At 42.2% G+C, this 22,663-nt stretch overlaps 1 protein-coding gene and 1 long non-coding RNA gene across 2 annotated transcripts; one reads left to right on the forward strand and one right to left on the reverse strand.

Moving 5' to 3' along the window:
* Nucleotides 1-216: 216 nt before the first annotated feature.
* LOC125635766 (uncharacterized) lies at nt 217-4,052 on the reverse strand. The gene is made up of 4 exons (XR_007356365.2): nt 3,506-4,052; nt 2,214-2,285; nt 1,144-1,210; nt 217-509 (listed from the first exon to the last, which is right to left on the reverse strand). It is a non-coding gene; the product is annotated as an uncharacterized LOC125635766 (long non-coding RNA).
* A 310-nt stretch (nt 4,053-4,362) lies between these two features.
* THAP9 (THAP domain containing 9) lies at nt 4,363-20,811 on the forward strand. The gene is made up of 5 exons (XM_048847838.2): nt 4,363-4,562; nt 7,382-7,577; nt 11,092-11,398; nt 12,464-12,614; nt 14,021-20,811. Exons 1-5 carry the CDS (start codon nt 4,483-4,485, stop codon nt 15,981-15,983), a joined length of 2,697 nt encoding a protein of 898 aa, XP_048703795.2. The 5' UTR covers nt 4,363-4,482; the 3' UTR covers nt 15,984-20,811.
* Nucleotides 20,812-22,663: the final 1,852 nt, after the last annotated feature.

The following is a 22,663-nucleotide window of genomic DNA, read 5'->3' on the forward strand; positions in this document are numbered from 1 at the left end:
ACTGGGCTTTGCCATTTTCATGGCAAGGTCACATTTCTTTCTCCATGTTGAGTACTGTATGTGACCCCTACTAGTATAATTCCCCAGGTGAAAACAGGGATGATTTCCTAACTAACAGCAGTGTTATAAGGCTTACAGCTCATTCATGTTTGAGGCACTTATTCTACAGCAGTGAGTACCAGAGAATTGATAGAAACAAAGCCAAGACACCACATATTTAAACCAAGGGCAGCATATCATGTTTATTATCAATACAAATGAAGAGGATTTTTATAACAGCCTCCAAAAGCAACCTCCCAAGATTCACAGGTTGTAGTTGAAACAAATGCTTTGAGACCGATTTCTTGCCTTCACCACTACTTTTTCCACTATAAAAAGCATTACATCAGCAACTAAATTACTTTAACCCCCTCAATGAAAAAGAGGAAGCAAATTGAACAATTTTCAAGCATCTTCGTTAAAGATGAAAGAAGAAATTCAGATGGAACATAGGAACTCTTCACAATTACCTGAAAAGTAAAAAAGCGTATTAGATCTTTGACAATAGAGATACATGCCTAATTTAGTGCAGATTAACATCTACTTCTCAACATTCTTAGGAGTCCTTCGCTCAGTAAGCCCACAACTTCAGTAAATGTTCCTAAATTCCCCAGACCTGAAGAACAGCTCTGTGTAAGCTTGTCTCTTTCCCCAACAGTAATTGGTTGAATAAAAATTACCTCACCCATCTTGTCTACCAAGCTCAGTAACAGTTCAGTAAAGCCCACCATCTATTACAACCACAATTAGGATGTCCTCCCAGTAGTGTTTAAACAATTTTTTGTATTTCTAGAAACAGACTCATGCAATTTTTACAGGTTTATTTTAGAGAGCATGCTCATTACTGCCTGGTTCAATTTTAAATTATCCCCTTGTCATCTCCAAGACCTGAAGTCTGAATATACAAAATAAACACCTAACAAACATGATGGGTCTAACAAAAATAAAAAATTCAGAATCAGAAACAAGGTCAGATCCAAATTAGTTGCACTGAGGTACTGTAGTACACGCTAATATGCTGCAATACTGAGATACTTACAATACCAGGCATAAACTGAATCAGCAGACAAAGAAATTAACAAAAAAGTGTTAATGCTTACTCACATGTCAACAAGTGCAGTCAGAACAGTCTTAGTTCACCTTTCACAAGTCAAGAGTAATAATTTAATGGCTGGGGAGGGAAAGGACAAGTTCTTTTGTTATATATGCAAACCAAATGAATTCCAGAAGTGTATTATGTTTTTTCTTAAATCTGCAAACTGAACTGACTCTCAATGGTTTTAAATCTAGTTTTGAATTTTTTACCCTGTGTCCTCATCCAGTCAAACACTAATCACAGTGAGTCATGATGTGAACAGCAGTGAAAAGTTTTAATCATTGGACACTAGGCAAAACAAATTAACACAATAAATTAAAAATAACTAACCATGTTCATCTCGCAAATCTTTAAGCCTAGCTTACTATACATGATTTGCCATTTCCCAATCAAGGTCTAAAGTTGATAAAAAAAATATACTTTTTTAAAGAAAAAACCAAGCTCATTATTCTCTAACCACATTTAAAATTTGGGAGGCTCTCTAAATCTATTATTTGGAGGCTTTTATTTCAATAGTTTTAAAACATTCCATTTTCACCTTTTATTCTCTTTTTTGCCCCCCAACAGAACATGCTGAACCATGAACTAACTAACTTTATCTGCTCAGGACAGGAAACGGGCCAGCAGTGGACATAGGCCAAGGAGGAAGATAGGGCACAAGGGATTCTACCACTGCAACTACTGTTATGGCACAAAAGGAATCAAAAGATCAAAGGCCCTTTTTTCTTTGATGTTTGGTACTTGATCTATATTTAAGTTATTTTGGCAGTTGTGTCAGTCAGGGTGTGAGAAAAACCAAAACCACATCAGAGAAGAGGACTACTTACACCTAAAAATCAGTAAGTTACAGCTTCTTGCAATTCACTGCTAAGTTGCCAAACCTTCTCTTCTACAAGCAGTTTAGACTTTTATGGGAAGTGATGCCCATTCCTCAAGGATGTAGGTAAAATAAAATATTTAGTTCTCATTTTTAAATATTCATTCTTAAATTATTGTTGGATTCACCAATAGTCCTTCAAATTGGAAGTTTAATTACGGAATTCAGCTATAGTTCAAAATCACTTAATGAAACCCTCACCTGAACAACAGCTAAGTAATATGAACTTCCAGATTCCAAGCATGCCTGGCAGATCTTGTCAGTAGAACAATCCTTAAAGGAATAAGAACATACATTTAAACAGTGATTTTTCTTCCCAAAATTACAGCAGTGCAAAAAGTATCAAACATTAGCAGCAACAGTTATTTGCATTAGTAATATTTATTGGCTTTACACAGCCTTCCACTTAAATTATGTCAGCACATTATGTCGGTTTTTAAACCACATATCCTCATCCAAACAGATACTAATCACAGCACATCATGATGTGAACAGCAGTGAAAAGGTTTTAATCATTGGACATGTGTCAAGTAAATATTAAGTGAAAAGTAGCTCTTAGCCACTCCTTGAACCAACACTTCACTTGGCTCTAAAAAGTAGTAGATGGCTGTCACGCGACAAAGGTTTCACTATCTGATAACTAGTTGATGGCGTAGGTCCATTTTCTAATGGGCAGGTTATATACATTAAAAACCAGCACAATAAAACATTGGGTATTCTTCTAGTGTCAAGTGTGGGCAACAAGTTAATGCTCAGAGCAACTCAGTTACACTTGCACCCAGAAAGGTTCCTCCAGTCAAGGCTAAGGCATGCCAATGGTGGAGTGAATCTTGCACCACTATTGTCTGCAAGGTATCTGTTCTGTGGAACTTCAAGTTGGATTAGTTCATTCACAGTTCAGTATTGAGAGCCATCAATATGGCAAGTTCTTGCTGATCTTCCATCTCTCTCCTCCTTTCATCCCCTCATACTACAGGTAGATCAATCAACGGCTACTTTAGCTTTAGAATAGGTGTCAAGGTTCCCTATTTATCACTAGAGAGTGTCTTAAATTCCCAAAAGTTTTACATTTTTATACCAGAGCATGTCAGTAATTCTGAACATGCCCTCACACCAACATTAATCCTTACGTGAGATCTGTAAAACAGCAGTGCTCACTAGCCCAACTGGCTAGTAGAGCTACAGTGAACGTATCTGGTACCGCACAGGAGAAGTTAGCCATCCATGGATTTGTTCCCGTAAAGCCCTTAAGGGTTAGTCTAATTTTGGCTGGTGCACTAATCAAGATACGTAGGGCCTCTTCCCCATAAAGTAGGCAACCTAAGAGCCTCATGCTGAAGTGCTCAGAGGCTGCCGTGCAAGGCTTGAGAGGGAAGGCGTGTCTGCAGACACAAGTACTCCTTTTCTTTTCGCAGACACAACGTGAGCCACCAGGCTCTCTGCCGAACCCAGACAAGTCAAGGCACAAGGACTAACCACGACTCAGAACTTACCCCGGGCCTGGGGGACGCTCCATGCGTGGGGGGGGGGGGGGGAGGGGGGTCTCGGCTCAGCGCTCGCAAGCCCCGGCTGTTCCCTGCTGCTAAGGCCCCGGCTACACAGCACGCGAACCCAGACTCAGGTTCAAGCCGCAGGCCCCTTCCGTCCACACAGGAATGAGCCTGGCCGGGCCCGGCTCACGAAGCCCGCCGGGGGGGCTGGTGTTTGCCCCCCCACACGCCGGCCCCCGCTCCAAGGCGCAGCCGCCGGAGGGAAGCGGCACATTTCCAACAGCTCGGCCCCCCCCTCAGGCAGAGCCCGGCCCCGCCTCGGCCCCAGGCGGCGGGCGCAGAGACGCCACGTGGCGCCCCGCCTGCCTCAGGGCCGCCCCGCCTGGGGCCCACGGTGCTGCCTGGGGCCTGGTCAGCGTCCCCGCGGGCGGCTCCTTCCCCATCGGGAAGCCTGGTCCCCTGCTCCGCGCCAGCGCCACACGCCCCACGGCAGCTAGAGACGGAAAGGAACGAGCGTGTGACCAGCAACCCGGATACAGCCGCCCCCAGACACAGAGCGCCGCTCCCATTGGCTCCAAGTACGCTGGGTTTGATTGGCTGCCTCCTCCTGTGCCGTTTCTGATTGGTTCAACTCTCCTTCCTCTTCCTTCCCTAGTTCCGGCTTCCGCTTTGCCATGCAGGGCGGTGTCGCAGCGAGTCCCCGGCGCCGAGGAGGTGTGGTCACAGGAACGTGGGGAGGACAGCGACCAATGAAAGGCTCTCTTCCGCAGCTCCGGGGCTAGCGAACGAAAAAAAAAAAAAAAAAAGCGAGAACCAATCGGAAAGGGCAGAGGAGAGGCGCTCACCAATCTGAAGGCGCGTTCCATCAACGCTGGCCGGGACGGGAACGTGGGGGCGCCTGACTTGGCTGCGCGCGACAGCGGGACGTGGCCGAGGGCGCGCGAGAGCGGGGCGGCCGGGTGCCGTGCGGCGCGCGGACCATGACCCGCAGCTGCTCCGCTCTGGGCTGCACCACGCGGGACACCGGGCTGAGCCGGAAGCGGGGCATCTCCTTCCACCAGTGAGTGGGGCGGGGGCCCCCTCAGCCGCGATGGGTAGCGCTGAGAGGGGACACCGAGGGGCTCCCCTCAGCCCCGCGCGGACGAGTCAGACCGCCACGCGTGGGCCTCACCAGGGCCGTTCCCGCGCGGTCAGACTCACGAGCCACCTCCGCCCTCACCCAAATCATGAGTAGCTTAAACATCGAGAGGCGGGGGAGGGGCGCCTTCCTCCGCAGCCGCCTTAGGTGGATACCTGGAAGGTATTTTTATAATGGAAAAAGGCGAGATTTTTCTCCTCATCCCTAGACTCCAGGAGCTGGGACTTGAAAACACCACCCACGACTAGCGTTGGCGGGAGGCGACTTGCCCGCGGGCAATATTTTGAGAACCATGGAGGTGGGAGGGAAGGCTAGAGCCTTAGGATGCGGCCTGAGCCCTGCTGACATAGAGTGGGGGGATGTGGCCGCTCACCCACACCTGAGTTTTAAAGAGTTAAACAGCCTTGGGATCTGCACCTTCCCCGCAGAAATCCCTGTAAATCATTGTGACCTCACAATCGCCTTTCCCTATGTTTTTCTCTCCCCTGCCCCAAAGTGAAAGATTCCCCCCCCCCCCGCAATATCACAGCAAATAACAATAAGCATAAATGCTGAAATTGACTCTTAGAGCTGCCAAAAGAATTATAAAACATTCTTGTTTCTTTGTTATATTAAAAAGAAAAATTCTATCTGCTCAATCAGTGGTTGAAAAACAGGGTGATGGTGGGGAGGATATATGTTCATAAACATTTTGCTCTGTTTTTCAAATTTTGCCATTTTAACCATTTCAGCAAGCTCTACTGACATTCGGTGTTGGAAGAGACAAAAACATTATTCTTTCTTTTATTGTAATCCTAGAGGGTACATGCATCTATAGAAGATCAAGTATTTTCAGACAGATTTTGTTTTTTAAAATTGTGAGTTGCCTTTTCAATTTTAAACTGAGATTTTATAATTTAACCCAGACTGTTGAGTAATGTTTCAGGCCCCCACAGCCGTCTCTAAAACCTCAGAACTTTCAACTACAGTTACCCACGGACACAGGATTTACCTCTGAAAATTATTATGCTGAAGAGAATTAAAGGGAAATAGAGAGTCCTAGCAGGACCTGATCCTGAAAATATTGTAGCTTTGCTCAAGTGAGTAGTCCCATTTCAGTGGGACTATCATACTTAAACTTACACATGCTTAAGCATTTGCAGAATTGGAGCCATAGGTCCTGAACTACTGATCCCCACAATTATCTGCCCTTACTTAAAATGAGGGCAGGATAAATCCATTATTCTTCTGAGTTTAAATAAAATTGAAATTAATTTTTATTTCAGATGTTGTGGGTGGGAGACAGGAGAGCACATGGGTCTGCTGAGAAAAAGATCTCAGGCTTTTCACTTCTCCATCATAGGCCAGTATGATTTTGAGGCCTTGATCTCACACGTTAACATTGCATTATTGTTTTTCTTATCTCGGATGCAAAAAAATTAAAGTCCCAGTTTACTAACTGTTTAGTGTCACTTACTAATCATGGGTAACAGTATACATTCACCCAGACTCTTCCCCACTTACTTGCACTGAGTTGTATCTTATTCTATGAATAAATTGACCCTTACTTACATACACGTGTATGTCCATTCTGCTCCTTTAATTCCCATTGACTGCTGTATTGCAGGATCAAACCCTGTTAGTGTGCACTAACTTTCAAAATTCAGCTTTTATGATTTATCTCCATGGGAAAAAGCATTGTTGTATTACCCCAGAACAAAGTTTTCCCAAATTTCAAACCCTCATTAACTTCAGTGAGCAAGGACTCAGAGATTTTTTTTTTTTTTTACATTCCCAATTGTATTTGCAAATGGTCATAGCTTTGTGAGCTTAAAAATAAAGTAATTCACCTGTAATTTGAGTTCTCTGTGGATATTGACTATGTCGATTCACATTCCAAAAATAAGGAATGTAATATTTTTCAAATCTAGCAATCGTACTTAATTCAGGACTCTTTCCATGCTTGATCCCTAACCCTGCAATTAGACGTGTGCAGGTGGACCATTCCCAAGTCTGGTTGCACCTGGCTGTAGGGAGTCCTAAATCTGAACTTTCAAAATTCAGCTTTTATGATTTATCTCCATGGGAAAAAGCACTGTTGTATTACCCCAGAACAAAGTTTTCCCAAATTTCATCCTCTTGTTTTCCTCCACCCTTCCACCCCCACCCCCCCAAAAATTGCATTTAGGCAGTACCAAGTATATGGTAATTTCAGCCCCAATGCTGAATTTTTCAGAAAGTGAAAGTGTGTAGGTGAAAAATAGCATCTTTTATAACTGCTATATTTTGAAAAGGGTAGCATGTATGTTTGAAAGAGACCCAGTCAAAACAGACAAAGGTCAAGGTGGATAGACCAGAGAAGGGAAGATGTCTTGCAGGCCTCCTCCATGTATGGATCTCCATTTGAAGCCCTAATATTTCAGGGTAGATTAACAGTGCATTTGCAGAGTACATGCTGGGGCATCCCACAGAGTGAGATTCAGCAATTAAGCAATCCTAACTGCACAGGATTAGGTGCCTGATCTCAGAAGTGTTCTGAAGTGCTCCTTAATCAATTTAACTAGGGAATTTGTAACTGTAAAATTGTAACTTTCAAAACGAAAGTCTTTGAATATTAAGGACACTTTTTCTGCTTTTTTACACCCTTTGTAAGTTTGGAATAGTACCATTGCCTTCAATGGAATTACTCAAGATTTACAGCAGTTTAACTGAGTAGAATTTCACTTTGACTGTATTATGAGAGAGCTCTGCTCACATTTCAGGTTTCCTATTGATGACATACAGCGTACGAAATGGATCCATGCTGTTAATCGAGCAGACCCCAAAAGCAAAAAGGTTTGGATTCCAGGACCTGGTGCCATATTGTGTTCCAGACATTTTGCAGAAGTGGACTTTGAATCATATGGCATGAGAAGAAAACTAAGGAAAGGAGCTGTACCTTCTGTTTTTCTATACAAGGTAGTTAAAAAGAACTTTAAATGCAATTACCATTTTTAATAGATTGGAAACACATTAGAAACCTTAAAGACAAATTCTAAAATTACTTGAAAAATAGAGGTTGCAACTTATGTTGTAAGGCGACAGCAACACAAGTTGAAACGTCTTAGTTTATTTTATGCTGTGTCACAAATACACTGAAAGGGGGATGGGGGAAGGAAAACTTTCTTTATAGAAGCCATTTTGAATAATTTTAAATACATTGCTGGCATTAGTGCTCTTTCAGTTTAAACTTGAATAACCCTCATCCTGCTAACAGCTCTTTTGAAACTACTGTTGCTTAGAAAGAACCTTGTCTTTTTCCGGTAAACTAACTAAATTTAAGACAGTTTTATTCTGATCTATCAAATCTAGGTAACTTGATTCCTGCCATGCCCATGAAAAGTACTGTAAAAAATACAACCCTCTTGTTACTGTATATGTATATTTTTTCTCATTTATATTTAAATATTTATTCTGGTAGGCTTTCATGCCTATTGGGGTGGTCATTGTTTGAAGGATGAGGCTATAACCATGCTCAGGGGAAGGGTGATCTTTTGGCTAAAGCACAGATACTCATGAATGAAATCTCACAACGCCCCTGTATTTGGAAAGCGCTTTGAAATCCCCAGATTGAAGGCATATTATATATATGCAAAGTGTGGTATAACAGTCTAATATCTATTTAATCGATTGTGGTAATAATATCTCTCTGCACTTAACTTGAAGCATTTTATAACAAGCATTTCTGATCATTAATGATAGGCAGAATCTGACAGTTGAAATTTTGAATTGCATTGCACCATACCTGTTTCCTTTTCCATCACACCAGCAGTCTCTGTATTTTATAGGCTTGTTACACCTTTGTTTTTCCTACATTGCAGCTATCTTCCCAAATTTTAGATCACGTCCTCTATTTTCTGAATTCTTCCCTGGTATGACTCATGTATCTCTGCCAATTTTATTTATCCCTTTCAGAATTTGAAAAGCCTCTCTTTTATAGTATTAACAAAACTGGCTCTCTTACTCTTTCCTTGTAATTTAGTTCAATGTTTTTCAGACAAACTGAGTCCCAACTCACCAGTGGGTCAGGGGAAGTTTCTAGATGGGTTGCAGGTCCCTAGGCAAACATACACTTCTTCCAGGGTGGAGCAGAAGGAAGGCCATGAGGGAAAGGGATTTGGAGAGCAAACCTGCCCTGCACTCACCCCACATCAGCAGCTCCTGTCCTGCAAGGCTGGTCCCAGATCCCTGTTCTGGGCATTGAAACCTGGCACATGCGGTCACAGTGCAACTTATGTTTGGTCTGGGCGCTCCTCCATCATAAGGGAGGGGTGGCTGGGCCAAATTTGAATGAGTGGCATTGTGGCCTGGCACATGGGATCGCAACACTGGGTCAAACCTGTGTAGCATTGTGATCCCATGTGCCACGTTGCAACGCCTGGACTGGGGAGTCGGGTTGTCATAAATATAAAGGGAAGGGTAAACACCTTTAAAATCCCTCCTGGCCAGAGGAAAAACCCTCTCACCGGTAAAGGGTTAAGAAGCTAGGATAACCTTGCTGGCACCTGACCAAAATGACCAATGAGGAGACAAGATACTTTCAAAGCTGGAGGGGGGAGAAACAAAGGTTCTCTCTCTCTCTGTGATGCTTTTGCTGGGAACAGAAAAGGAATGGAGTCTTAGAACTTAGTAAGTAATCTAGTTAGATATGCGTTAGATTCTGTTTTGTTTAAATGGCTGATAAAGTAAGCTGTGCTGAATGGAATGTATATTCCTGTTTTTGTGCCTTTTTGTAACTTCAGGTTTTGCCTAGACAGATTCTCTATGTTTTCTGATAGTGATTGTCAGCCTACAGAAAAATCCTTAAAAAAAAAAACTTAACACCTTTGTCTCCAGGCAAATAGACAGAAAACCCCTCTAGTTGCTCTTAGTTAAAAAAAAAAAAAAAAAAAACACTTCTTCAGATCTGTGAAGACTTGTGAATTTCCCTGCAGGAGGTTATCTACCCTGCCTTTAGGTAGAGAAAACTCCAGCTCACAAAAGACAATTCCCTTTTGCCTCTGCTCTGGCCCCCAAGCAGAGACAAAAAAACCCTCTAACTGCTTTCAGCTGAAAACCTGCTTTCCAGCAGCCCAACGGGAAAAAAAAAATTCCTTTTTAAAATCTGTGCTTCTTGTTCAAAAAAATCTCAAATTGATCTCAAAATGATTTCAAGTTAATCCCACGGCTCCCACCATGTCAAGGTTCCTTCCCCACTCTGAACTCTAGGGTACAGATGTTGGGACCTGCATGAAAACCCCCTAAGCTTATTTTTACCAGCTTAGGTTAAAACTTCCCCAAGGTACTAACTATTTTACCTTTTTTCCTTGGACTTTATTGCTGCCACCACCAAGCGTCTAACAAATATATAACAGGGAAAGATCCTGCTTGGAAACGTCTTTCCCCCCAAAATCCTCCTCAAACCCTACACCCCCTTTCCTGGGGAAGACTTGATAAAAATCCTCACCAATTTGCACTGGTGAACACAGACCCAACCCTTGGATCTTAAGAACAAGGAAAAAGCAATCAGGTTCTCAAAAGAAGAATTTTAATTGAAGAAAAAGTAAAAGAATCACCTCTGTAAAATCAGGATGGTACATACTTTACAGGGTAATCAGATTCAAAACATAGAGAATCCGTCTAGGCAAAAACTTAAGTTACAAAAAGGCACAAAAACAGGAATATACATTCCATTCAGCACAGCTTATTTTATCAACCATTTAAAGAAACCAGAATCTAACGCATATCTAGCTAGATTACTTACTAAGTTGTAAGACTCCATTCCTTTTCTGTTCCCGGCAAAAGCATCACAGAGAGAGAGAGAACCTTTGTGTCTCTCCCCCTCCAGCTTTGAAAGTATCTTGTCTCCTCATTGGTCATTTTGGTCAGGTGCCAGTGAGGTTATCCTAGCTTCTTAACCCTTTACAGGTGAGAGGGTTTTTCCTCTGGCCAGGAGGGATTTTAAAGGTGTTTACCCTTCCCTTTATATTTAGGACACGGGTACAGTACAGGGCCTGCCACTACAGCGTAAATGTGGGGCAGGCTCGCTCTCTAACCACCACCCCTGCGCCCTGGGGCCTCCCCTTTGTATCCAGACAGGATCAGGGTTGAGGTTCAAGGTGGAGGGTGCATGTATCCAACGATGGGTCACAGGTGGTTCCCTTAGTAAGAGTCTGGGAACCACTGATTTGATTGTTGAGATCTGATGGCATCTTTTTTGTCCTGTGTAGTTTCTTGAGACAATAATATCTTTATGCCAGAAAAACTTGTGTGGTACCCAGCATTCAATTATGAGGGGTGAAAGTCCAAAAAAGACCTTACTTAGAAATATCAACACTTCCTATTTTTCAGTTAATACAACCAAGAATCTGGCTTGCATTGTTTCACTATAGCTGTGCACTTAGTTCTAGAATTTTCCCCCATAATAAGCCCCATATTCTTTTCTGTATTGTAGGATCCTCTGAGTACATATCTTAGAAATAGAAGATCCCAGAAAGCATTAAAGCAGCCACTCTCACGTAATTCTTCTGATGAGGAGGTCATTACTGCGGATCACAACTATAGCTTAAAGAATCCTGCAACAGCTGCTGAGCAACAGACAGAAATGAAAGAAATAGTACAGTTGCCTAAAAAGAAACTTGTTGCAGCACGAAGGGGTCTCTCTTACCGAGAACGAAATGTCTTTAGCGTAATCAATGAGCTTGTAAAGAAGAAGCTGCTCTCTGAAGAAGCTATGAGCCTGCTGCAGGCCCAGTTTTCAGGTATTAAGGGCCTTGGTTAGACAGTAAACTCTTCAGTGCAGAAACTGTACATTTGTTTTCCAGTGCCTACTGCACTGGGGCCTGGATTTCAGTTGGGGCCTCTAGGCACTAATGCAATATAAAAATAAGAACCACAACCGAAGGCTTTTTCGTGAAGATACTGTATCTCAAATCGGTTACTAAAAGTTACACAATATGGGCCTGTCCTCCAAGGTATTTAAGTCCCTCAACTTGTACTGAGATGAAGATGAGTTGAGGGGTGGCCACCCCTCGTATCTGGGCCCTAGAACAGTGTGTGTGATGTGAGATACTAGGCTTTATTGAATAAACATTCAGCTTAAAGAGATTCAAGCTTGAATCTAAATTCTGTTTAAGTAAGGGAACCTTATATTCCTCTCTCACTTAGAAAGTGTTTAGAAAATTGGCTCTGTTCATTTTGATAATATGGGAGAAAAATCATTTAAATTGCTTTAATCCTAACTGAGTCATGAATAGTAATACCTAGCACTTATATAGCACTTTTCATCTGTAGATCTCAAAGCAACTTTTCCCAGCTAATTCAGGAACAGCACTGACCCTCTCTGAATGGAGCCACATTTTATCCTTCTCCATTAGAAGGATGTTGGCTGCGATGTGGGTCCTGAAAGGCAGTGAAGTGTTAAGGTATGAGGAAAATGGGGATATCTGGGTTGTTGTTAATGTTAAATATTAAGTGCCATCCTTGTCTAGAAGGCAAACAAGTCGGGATAAGACAGAATCCACTGCAACACCCAGAGGAAGAGGCTAGCATAAGTGAGAGAGTTCTGGCAGGGGCATGGAGGATTTCATTCTCTTTCTGTAGGGGAGGGAACTCAGCAATCAGGTCTGAATTTTGTTTTACTGCAACAAGAATACTTGAGAGATGGCACTTGGGCATTAGGCTTGTGCCTTGTCAAACACAACATTCTTTTTTTTTTTTTTTGCTGTGTATCTCGTGCCCTGCCATGTAGAGGTACTTTTCATCTGAATTAAATGATCAAGCTGTTCACGCTTCTTACCAAAGCTGATCTATATTTTTAAAAACAGATTTGCAGTGGGAACCATACAGCTGGAGACAGCTGACTGAGTGCTCCACAGAAATGAGGCAGTTTGCCTGTACTCTCCACCTCTATAGTAGTAAAGGCTATGATTATGTAAGAAAGAATTGCCCCCTGCCTCATCCTTCCAGCCTGACAAAGTGAGTATTTATTCTCGTTATCTCAAGTTATATTTCCAGGTTGTCCTATAATAAGTAAGAGATGGAGTGTTCAGAGTAGAGATTTCATAAAAAACAATTCAACATGACACCTATGCTATTGTCTTACATTTTTATTATTTATAACAAAGAAGCTAAACAGAATAGGCTGCAATTGTTACAGGAATATTAACTCATGTCAGAGAATGTTGGTGGGGTGGCGGGGCGGGGTGAGGCTGTGCAAAACAGTTGCACCATCATAAAGTAACACATCCAAAGATTAAATTTACAGTAGCAGAGGTAGTCAGAAGCACGCTGCATTCTTCCAAGTGACTGACCAGTGGGGAAAGACAGACATCAAGTGCTTGACTTTGATATCTGTATTCATTTCAGCCTATAATAAAAAGGAGGAACAAATACTAAAATGCAGTGACTACTTTCATTACTATTATTTACATAGTACCATGGGTATACATGGTACTTTGCAAACACAAAGCATGACCGTGTCTCTGACATGAGGAGTTTACAATCTAAGATCCATTGACTTCAGTGAGAGGATGACTGGGCCAAATACTAGATAGAGAAACTATAAAGATCAGTCCTGGGAGAGGGAGCAGACTGCACTAGAAGAGATCAGTGCCCACATTTAGAGTGCTGTGTGCAGCACTGATCACGCAGAAGATATTGAAGAGTTAGATGGGGTTCAGAGAAGGGAGATGAGAATGATTACTGGCATGGGAAAAAACAACCAACTACTTTCCTGTAAGGAGAAATTGAAAAAGTTGGGATTGTTCTCCTTAGAAGGGAGAATAATAAGAGGGGACATGCTTCAAAGCATATAAAATTATAAATGTTATAGAGGAAGTAGATTAGATGTGTCATGCAACACAAAAGCAAGGGGACACACAGTACAAATTCAAAACTTATAGAAGGAAATACATTTTGTGTACAAATAGATTGTAGAACTCTTTGAGAATTTAGTAAGATTCAAAGAGCTATTGACAGGTCTGATTCAGTATAGCAATTCCTATGTTATGACGGAAGGCCAAGCAAATGTACTAAGTGTGAAGGGGAAATAAGGCAGGAGCTGTTCCAAGCATACAGGACAGCATGAAAAAACATATATATATGAAAGTAATTAGAGGCAATAGAGGAGACATTGGAGAGAATGCCAGAGCATCAGGCAAATGGAGGAGAGGATGAAAGTTGAACTGTAGGAAAGTACTGGTATGTTTCAGGTTGCAAAGTGTGTCATCCAGGTAAGCCTTATTACTTTATAAATGGATGCTATGTATATTAATTTGCATTAAAAATCTGTCAGCACTTTACTAAGTCCTAAAGTCTGTTAATAGTTTCTTTTTTCCCCCTTAGATTATAGCTCCTAATTATTTCTATCTTCTGTCTTCCAGTTGGTTGTCTAATGATGAAGGTAGTCCAGGCTTCAGCAACAGGATTTTCTTTCACCTTCAGCAGAGAGTAGAGCAAGGAGAACAGGCATACCAGTACTGCTCACTGATGATCGAAGGTATGGCTCTCAAGAAACAGCTGGAGTGGGACCCTGTGACTCGACATCTGATTGGGTTTGTAGACGTAGGTGCAGGAGCACTTGATGCTGATGAAGCGCCACTGGCCTCAGAAGCTGTAGTCCTAATGGCAGTAGGTGTTCTTGGTCACTGGAGAGCTCCCTTGGGTTATTTCTTTGTAAATGGAACCACTGGCCATTTACTAGCTCAACTGCTTTATCAGACCATCAGCAAGCTGACCAGCATAGGTGTCAGAGTTCTCTCTGTGACGTCTGCGGCCACTGCTCACGGTGTTGAGCTGGCAAAGGCGTTGGGCATACGTATTGATGTCAACGACATGCAGTGCACTTTTCAGCATCCTCACAGTGCCACTCATCAGATCACATACTTCTTTGATGCTTGCCATATGCTCCAGTTAATAAGAAACGTGTTTCAGTGCTTTCATAGGATACAGTTCATTAATGAAACAGCACATTGGCAACACATAGTGGACCTAGTGACTCTGCAGGAGAAGGAATTACTGTATATTAGTGACCGATTGTCAGGAAGACCCAGAAATAGTGAAAGCTGTCACTTGAGGGTGAACTACGTAGCACAGCTGTTCAGTGAGAGTGTCACTGGCACGCTGGAATGTCTCCAGTTGTTGGGCCTGCCTTCTTTTCAGAACTGCAGTGGGACCATCAAATTTGTGCGCTTGATGAGCTATCTGTTTGACATTTTTCATGGAAGAAGCTGTTATGGAACGGGATTAAAAGGGCCTTTGTCCTCTGAAAATTATGTCAAGATACATCGCCTCTTAACTGAGGCTAAAAGTGTCTTTGTTGCATTAACTGACACTTCGGGGAGACACTTTCTGAAAGGTAAACATAAATTAGGATTTCTAGGGTTTTTGCTTAATGCCGAGAGCTTAAAATGGCTTTACACAAACTATGTCTTTCCAAAGAGCATGCCCTTCCGCTACCTCCTGACTTACACATTCAGCCTAGATCATCTGGAATTATTTCTCAGCACCCTCAGACAAGCATGTGCTAGTTGCGATAACCCTACCTGCATGATGTTCCAGACTGCTTATTCTAAACTCCTGACCAAATATAATTTGGCACCAGGATTACATCAAAATCTTCTTTTAGGTGACATGAACACCTTAGATGTATCTATTGTTCGTAGGACAGATTTGGCCCTTGATACCATTCATTCTCAGTACGATCGGGGTTGTGGGGCAATTCCATCAATGGACTACATTTACTATACTGGCCATATTTCATTTAACTGTACACTGAGTGATGCATTGACAGATCTGTCACTATATGCAGAAAGCATCACCTATACAGCTGGCTGTGTTGCTGAGAAGTTAGCAGCTGCCATAAGATGTGAAGCCTGTGTCACTTCTCTCTTTGCGTCAGATGAAAAAATCCTAAAATGTGGTTCACTGTTGTGCATTAAAAAGATTGGGAGCTGGAGTTTGCCATCAGAGAGCGTGCGTCAGATTGTGAGCATTTCTGAGCAAATCCTAAAAACGCATGCAAGAGTGAAAGACTATAACCTAAGCCTCAAGCAACAGGATATGTATTTAGAACAGAAAATTTTATATGAGTTATCTGAACGGAGTCACCTTTTCCCGGAGTTAAACAATCACCTATTTGAAGGGGAGTTGTGTGTCACCAATCACTACACAATATTGTTAAGGAACATAGTGCAATGTTACTTAAATGTCAGAGCTGAACATGCAAAAGAATGGGGTTTGGAATACTGTTCTGGAAGGCATGGATCGAAGAAGTTGACTAGGAAACATCCATTTTCATCATCATTAAAGACTTATAAATCTATCCAAATCTTTCCTGTGCCATAATTTCTTACTAATTTGTTAAATGATCTCCCCTTGAGTAATGTTTAGATAAGGTCTGATCTATGCAACACAAGTGTCGGAGAACAGGGATGGTGTATTTCAGTTGATCTCTTGGCAATACTGCGTCCAGCGGTGGCTAATAAAGGGGAGTCCTAGGAGGATTAACTGTACTAGGTTCTAGTCATGCCTGGGGTTAGAAGTGGAAAATGAGTTTGATCTCATCCGAAATTCTCATTTATGCAGATTGCACGACCACAACCTATTTTAGAACAACAATGTCTATGAAAGGACTAGATTACGGAAGCTACTGGAAATCCACATTGAGGTTCATTGGCAGTTATGTGGGGAAGCTTGCTGAATACCTACCTATGCTATGCCTGGCTCTGGGTAGGGCTGTTAGCCCCTGACTATGATGAATACAAAGTTTCCTCATACATGTTTAGAAAAGGGGCTGGGGAGAAAGAACTGATGGAGTACTATAGCAGCAGATAACTCCATAGAGCTGTAGAAAAAAAATTAAGCAGCAAAACAGCTTACACAAAGCTATTAAAAAAAAAAGATTTGTACTAGAAACAACATGTTTTACTTGTACTTACTGATTATGTAATCACTCTGCCTTTCACCCTTTAATTCCACTGGCAGCTTATTAGAAAAATAAAGGATTCCAAACTGCTTCCTTTAAGTGCTTAAATCTGAACACGAATTAGGATAACATGAAGTGACGAAAGGACCTTGATTTTGGCTACCCCAATGGGAAAAAAGTCAGTCAGGTAAGAAATAAAACTGATGGAATAGGGTCAGGTGCAGGGGATCTGTCATAGAATGGAATAGATAGAAAAAACAAGACTTGTCATGCATTTCTCTATGCAGGATTCTACAAAATACTATATACAGGGTGGGCCAGATAATCCTTGAAAATATTTAGGAAGTAATTTAATGTCTGCAGATATGCTTGCCAGTGTAGGAGGTACCCTGCCTTGGGGCGCTTGCAATCTAAAGACAGAATAACTCAGGACCCAGTAGGAGACTTAGTGCGAAGTGTTGGCGAGAAACTTTTGGTTTGCTTGTTTCCTCCTCTTAATAAAATGTGGGGAAGACGGTCAAAAATGTGTATTTGACTGACAAAGATTAGTGTTTGCAGAGCTCATCAGAGAAGTGAAGGGCCGACCTATTGTTGTTGACCATGCAGAAGGGAGGGAGAAAGAAATGAAAGTGGGTGGAAGGCTAGTATTGGTGGGTTAAGAGAGTGAGGAAGGGCAAAATGAGATCCAGGCTCATACAAGGCCTCAAGGGCAACGAAGAGATTAACATTTGATTAGGTGGGTAAGGTGGAAAAGTCCATTTGAAAGAAGCTATACATAGCAGCCCTGGGACTTGGGGGGGAAACCGAAGACTCAAGATTTGACATAACTGCAGTGTGTCATGTAATAGCCTCCTGCTGCGAATCAGCCATATGTTCTTCAGGTTGTGTGTATATTATATTAATATTGTTAACAAATACACAAAATAATAAAAGTGCAGGATACTGTTTCTCTTTTCTTAACTTTGTTATTAATTCCTCTTTCCAGTAGCTTTCTGTATCTAGCTATTTGACTCCCTCCATTCTGTACTGTTTTGTACTAAACAACAGTTTAAAATTCATCTGCTTATTTCCATCTACTGGGTTCTCATTTCTTCAGTATAATTTTGTTTTTTCCCTTTAAGGTTACAATTCCCCACAAAGAGGAAATTAAGTAATTTGCATTTTAATGGGCCCAATCCTGTGAGATACAAGATACTTTGTAGTCCAGTTGACTTCAGTAGTTTAGGGTGCTCAAGACTTTCCAGGAACAACCCCCACTTAATAGCATTGTAGGCTTGTGGTCCTAATCACTAGCTGGGGACAAATAGTCATGCCAAGCTTAGTTCCTGTCCCTTTCTGCAGGGCTCGTTTATTTCTTTGTGAAGATAATAAACAAGGTGTAAAAGTAACACAAACACCCATTTGGGGAAGGGTAGTTACTGAGCAGGCCCTTCCCCCCATTTGGGGGGTGGGGGTGGTGAATCCACAAAGCCTGCCTACAGCTTCCTGCTCTAGGTATAAGAGTGTGTGCTCCCTAATTTCCCCCACCCTTCCATGGAGCTGGGTCCTCCTTTCTGTTGTTCAGATGAGAACATGGGCCATTCATGAAGTACTGCTCAGCTCCATCAGCTGATTCCCACCACCTGCCTGATGGGCTTCTCTCTGGAGCAGGCAGCTTTGCTTGAGCCATTAAAGAGGTCATCTTCTGTCCTCATTTTAATGAGGATTCCTCCCTGTCACATACCATGTCCTGTACCAACCTGTGGTTGTGGACAACCCAAGACAACAGCTGAAGCCTGAATTACTGCTGTAACAGATGGTGCTGTATTTGTAGCTGCTGATGTTGTTGCTATGGTAAGATCTGCTGCAGCTGCTGTTGCTGTTGCTCTCCCATCCACTTCATGAGAGTTTCAAGATCATGCTTCTCTCTGAGCAATGGCAAGCTATGCCTGCATTGTTCACTACATATAGGCTGGTGGTCCTGATCATCAGCTGAGGACAAATGGCCACACCCAGCTTTCCTCAGGGCTGTGCTTATTCTTTTTACAAAAAAAGAAAGAAAAATGTGCAAAAGTAACACAGACAACCATCTGGTGAAGGGTTCAGACTGGGGGCCTCTGGTAGCTACCAAACAGGCCCTGCCTAGTCAGCTGCTCTGATTACAGAAGAATGGGGAAACTGAAGGAAGAGAGTGCCCTTTCTCAGGGAGCTGGGCCCCGCCTTTATATTGCTCAGCTGACAGCATGGGTCAATGGAGGTACTGTTCAGCTGCAGCCACTGATTCCCAACACCTGCCTGCTGGGCTTCTCTCTGGAGTAGGATCAGCTGCTCCTTGTCCCTGCCTACTCCAGCCACTAAAAGGGCAGATGGCCCTGTTATGAGCATCATGAGAGAAAACAATGGAATTCCTGTTGACTAGATGATGGAAACAGAAAACTCGAGAACTTTGTATGTTCACTAAGAAATGGGTAAGGCCTTCAAACATCATGGTGATGGGTGGTGTATGAACAGAAAGATTTCAGCTGAGGACCTCAAAATGCTTTACAAACTTTAATTATCCCTCCCAATAGCTTTGTGAAGTGAGGAAGACACAGTGATTATTTCACTCACCTCTGACATGAAAAGCTAGGGATGAACATAACTATTTAGCAGCACGTGGTAATGTGACTTACACAATAAGTTAGGGCTGGAGGTGAAGAATTCACTTCCCCTTTTAGTACTCATGAGTACCCAAACAATCCCAAAAAGTGTTGGAGAAGTCTAGATATGTAAAATACACTTACCCCAACTAGGAGTTAGTCAGACACCAGTAAAGTGTCTCCTCTGTCTTGCCTAAAGATTCCCCTAGGTGTCTTTAATGATTGCGAGCAGGTACGACCTCCATTTTACATGTCATCCAAAATAGAGCATGGCCACTCACACAGTCGCCTTAAACTGTCCTGGGGCACTGATTTCAAGACCGAGTCTAAGAAAGAGAAACATCTACTGAATCACCAGTGTAGATTCCTGTTATAACTAAGTGTTTTTCGGAGGTTTACCCAGACAAACCAATGTAGTTTGTGAGATATGACAGGGTGACACTACAAGGCAGTGTGATTGCAGGCCAATTATTAAGTAAGGCCTGAATTAAAGTTTTGTTTTCCAGAACTCTAAAGGAAGGTGTCCAGAGTTATGTAGCTGTGACTTTACGCATGTTATTGAAAACAATAAGTTGACCTTGAGGTACAGCAATACGTTTTCCAATTCAGTTTCTCCTTGCTTTATTTTAGCTGATTGTACGTTTCCTAATTCTAATGTCTTTTTTTGAGATAGAGTGACCAGAATTGCACAGTGTTCAAGGTGTGGGCATACCATGGATTTATATAGTGGCATTATATTTTCTGTCCTATTATTTATTCCTTTCCTAATGGTTCTGATATTTTACAGAATATTTTACAGAAGGGCAACAAAAATGATTAGGGGTATGGAACAGCTTCCACATGAGGAAAGATAAAAAAGACTGGGGCTTATCAGCTTGGAAGAAGAGATGACTGAAGAGGGATATGATAGAGGTCTATACAATCATGAATGTTGTGAAGAACATGAATTAGGAAGTGTTATTTACCCCTTTTACATAATACATGAACCAGGGGATAACTAATTAAATGAATAGGCAGCAGGTTTACGAAAAACCAAAAGGAAGTACTTCTTCACACAACGCACAGTCAATCTGAACCTCATTGCCAGAGAAGGTTCAAAGGCTAAAAGCATAACTGGGTTCAAAGAAGAATTGGGTAAGTTCATGGAGGTTAGGTCTCTCATAAATATAAAGGGAAGGCTAACCACCTTTAAATCCCTCCTGGCCAGAGGAAAAACCCTTTCACCTGTAAAGGGTTAAGAAGCTAAGATAACCTCGCTGGCACCTGACCAAAATGACCAACGAGGAGACAAGATACTTTCAAAGCTGGGGGAGGAGGGGAAGAAACAAAGGGTTTTCTCTCTCTGTCTGTCGCCTTTGCTGGGACCAGAGTAGGAATGCAGGTCAGAACTCCTGTAAAGGATTAATAAGCAATCTAGTTAGATATGCGTTAGATTCTGTTTTGTATAAATGGCTGATAAAATAAGTTGTGCTGAATGGAATGTATATTCCTGTTTTTGTTTCTTTTTGTAACTTCATGTTTTGCTAGAGGGATTCTCTATGTTTTGAATCTGATTACCCTGTAAGGTATCTCCCATCCTGATTTTACAGAGGTGATTCTTTTACTTCAATTAAAATTCTTCTTTTAAGAACCTGACTGCTTTTTCCTTGTTCTTAAGATCCAAGGGTTGGGTCTGTGTTCACCTATACAAATTGGTGAGGATTTTTATCAAGCCTTCCCCAGGAAAGGGGGTGTAGGGCTTGGGGGGATTTTGGGGGGAAAGATGTTTCCAAGTGGGCTCTTTCCTGGTTATATTTTGTTAGACGCTTGGTGGTGGCAGCAATAAAGTCCAGGGACAAAAGGTAAAATAGTTAGTACCTTGGGGAAGTTTTCACCTAAGCTGGTAAAAATAAGCTTAGGGGGTTTTTCATGCAGGTCCCCACATCTGTAGCCTAGAGTTCAGAGTGGGGAAGAAACCTTGACAAGGTCCATCAATGGCTATTAGCCAAGATGATCAGGGATGAAACCCCATGCTCTGGGTGCCCCTAAACCTCTGACTGCTAGGCACTAGGACTGGAGGACAGGTTGTGGAGCACTCCATAAATTGCCCTGTTCTGTTCATTCCCTTTGAAACATCTGGCATTGACCACTGTCAGAAGACAGGATACTGAGCTAGAGGGACCATGGCCATTCTTGTGTTCTTACCAAGTGTTACGTATGAGTGGCAGAGGTGTAGCCTAAAAATCATTGTGTATAAAACAGTTTTATAATGTACATTCTTCTACCTTAGAACAAAGAAATATCCTGTGCAGTTTAACAGCTAAGTTGAGGACAGTCTCCCTTGGATGACCTGAACAGTGCTATGGAAACTTACAAATATTTACACTGCTGAGGATACACAACTTTTCGAGACAGTCAGTGAATTTTCTTGCCTTTCCAATACTCAATACTAGATGGCAGTGCTGATGCACTTAAAATGCTGCAGGTCCCTTGAAGTACACCAGATGATGCTCCAAAAGGCCCTTTTAGCTTCCTTTGCTGGAAGGGCAAGTGGTTCTGTTGCTGCTTCTGCTGAGTGGCATAGACAGAGCACCATTGTGTTGAACTGCTTGTTAAACTCTGGTGGTCATATGGCCCTATTAAATGATCCATGCAACAGGACACTGTCTCCTCACAACTATCGCATCAGACTAATTTATCCAGCAATACAGTTCACAAAGGAGCCCATTTATTCTACAGTCGTTTTTACAAAGTGAAGAACACCACTCATTGGCTCTGATTTCACGCCAAGAGGCAGAGTGGTTGCCTGGACTTTCCTGACTCCTCATTCAGTTACTTTGTTGCAGTGAAGCTGCCCTTGCATATGGTGCTTTATATAAAACAGTAATGCCCTGTTTAACTGCAGTTTAGTCACTTATTTTGCAAAGCAGGACGATGGTGTGTAACATGTTAACATTAATCTGTTTGCCAAAGCACCTTACTACATTCAGGAGCGCAAAGAATCATTCAGCCCATTTTCTAAGGCAGGGTGCAACTCTGCTAAACAGTGATTATTCCTATGCATGACAAGGACATGCTTAGTCTTTTGTTGCAAATTTTTGCCCTTCTAATGAAGTGTTTGAGTGAGTATTTAATACCTAGAGCTCTCTTTATTAAGCAGTGGCAGAACAGAGCAGTGGGATCCTGACGGGGCATGACGGTCCATTCATATGGATCTGTTTGTTGGATCAAGTACTATGTTTGTTCACTCTCCACAGGGATAGAACCTGGATTTGCTCATGCAGGAGAGTTAACTAAATACAAAAATAACACTTTGGGCCCAATTACCTGGTAGTGCATGTATCTATTTTGGCCCCATTTCAGAGTACTTAAGTCCATCCTTACTCAGAAAAGCATACAAGCACATACATGCTTTGAGAATGTGCTCTAGTCCTATTGAAGTCAATGGGATTTAATCCCATGCTTAATGACAAGGAAGTGCTTTGCTGATTTGGGGCCTTAGT

This window comes from Caretta caretta, chromosome 4, assembly GCF_965140235.1.
Source record: "Caretta caretta isolate rCarCar2 chromosome 4, rCarCar1.hap1, whole genome shotgun sequence".
Taxonomy (NCBI): Eukaryota; Metazoa; Chordata; order Testudines; family Cheloniidae; genus Caretta; species Caretta caretta.

Excerpts from the sequence above, each read along its gene's own strand:
- THAP9 (XM_048847838.2), top strand. The coding sequence starts at position 4,483 with ATGACCCGCAGCTGCTCCGCTCTGGGCTGCACCACGCGGGACACCGGG. Across the intron at positions 4,563-7,381 it reads CGGGGCATCTCCTTCCACCA|GTTTCCTATTGATGACATAC; the intron begins GTGAGTGGGGCG and ends CTCACATTTCAG. Across the intron at positions 7,578-11,091 it reads CTTCTGTTTTTCTATACAAG|GATCCTCTGAGTACATATCT; the intron begins GTAGTTAAAAAG and ends TCTGTATTGTAG.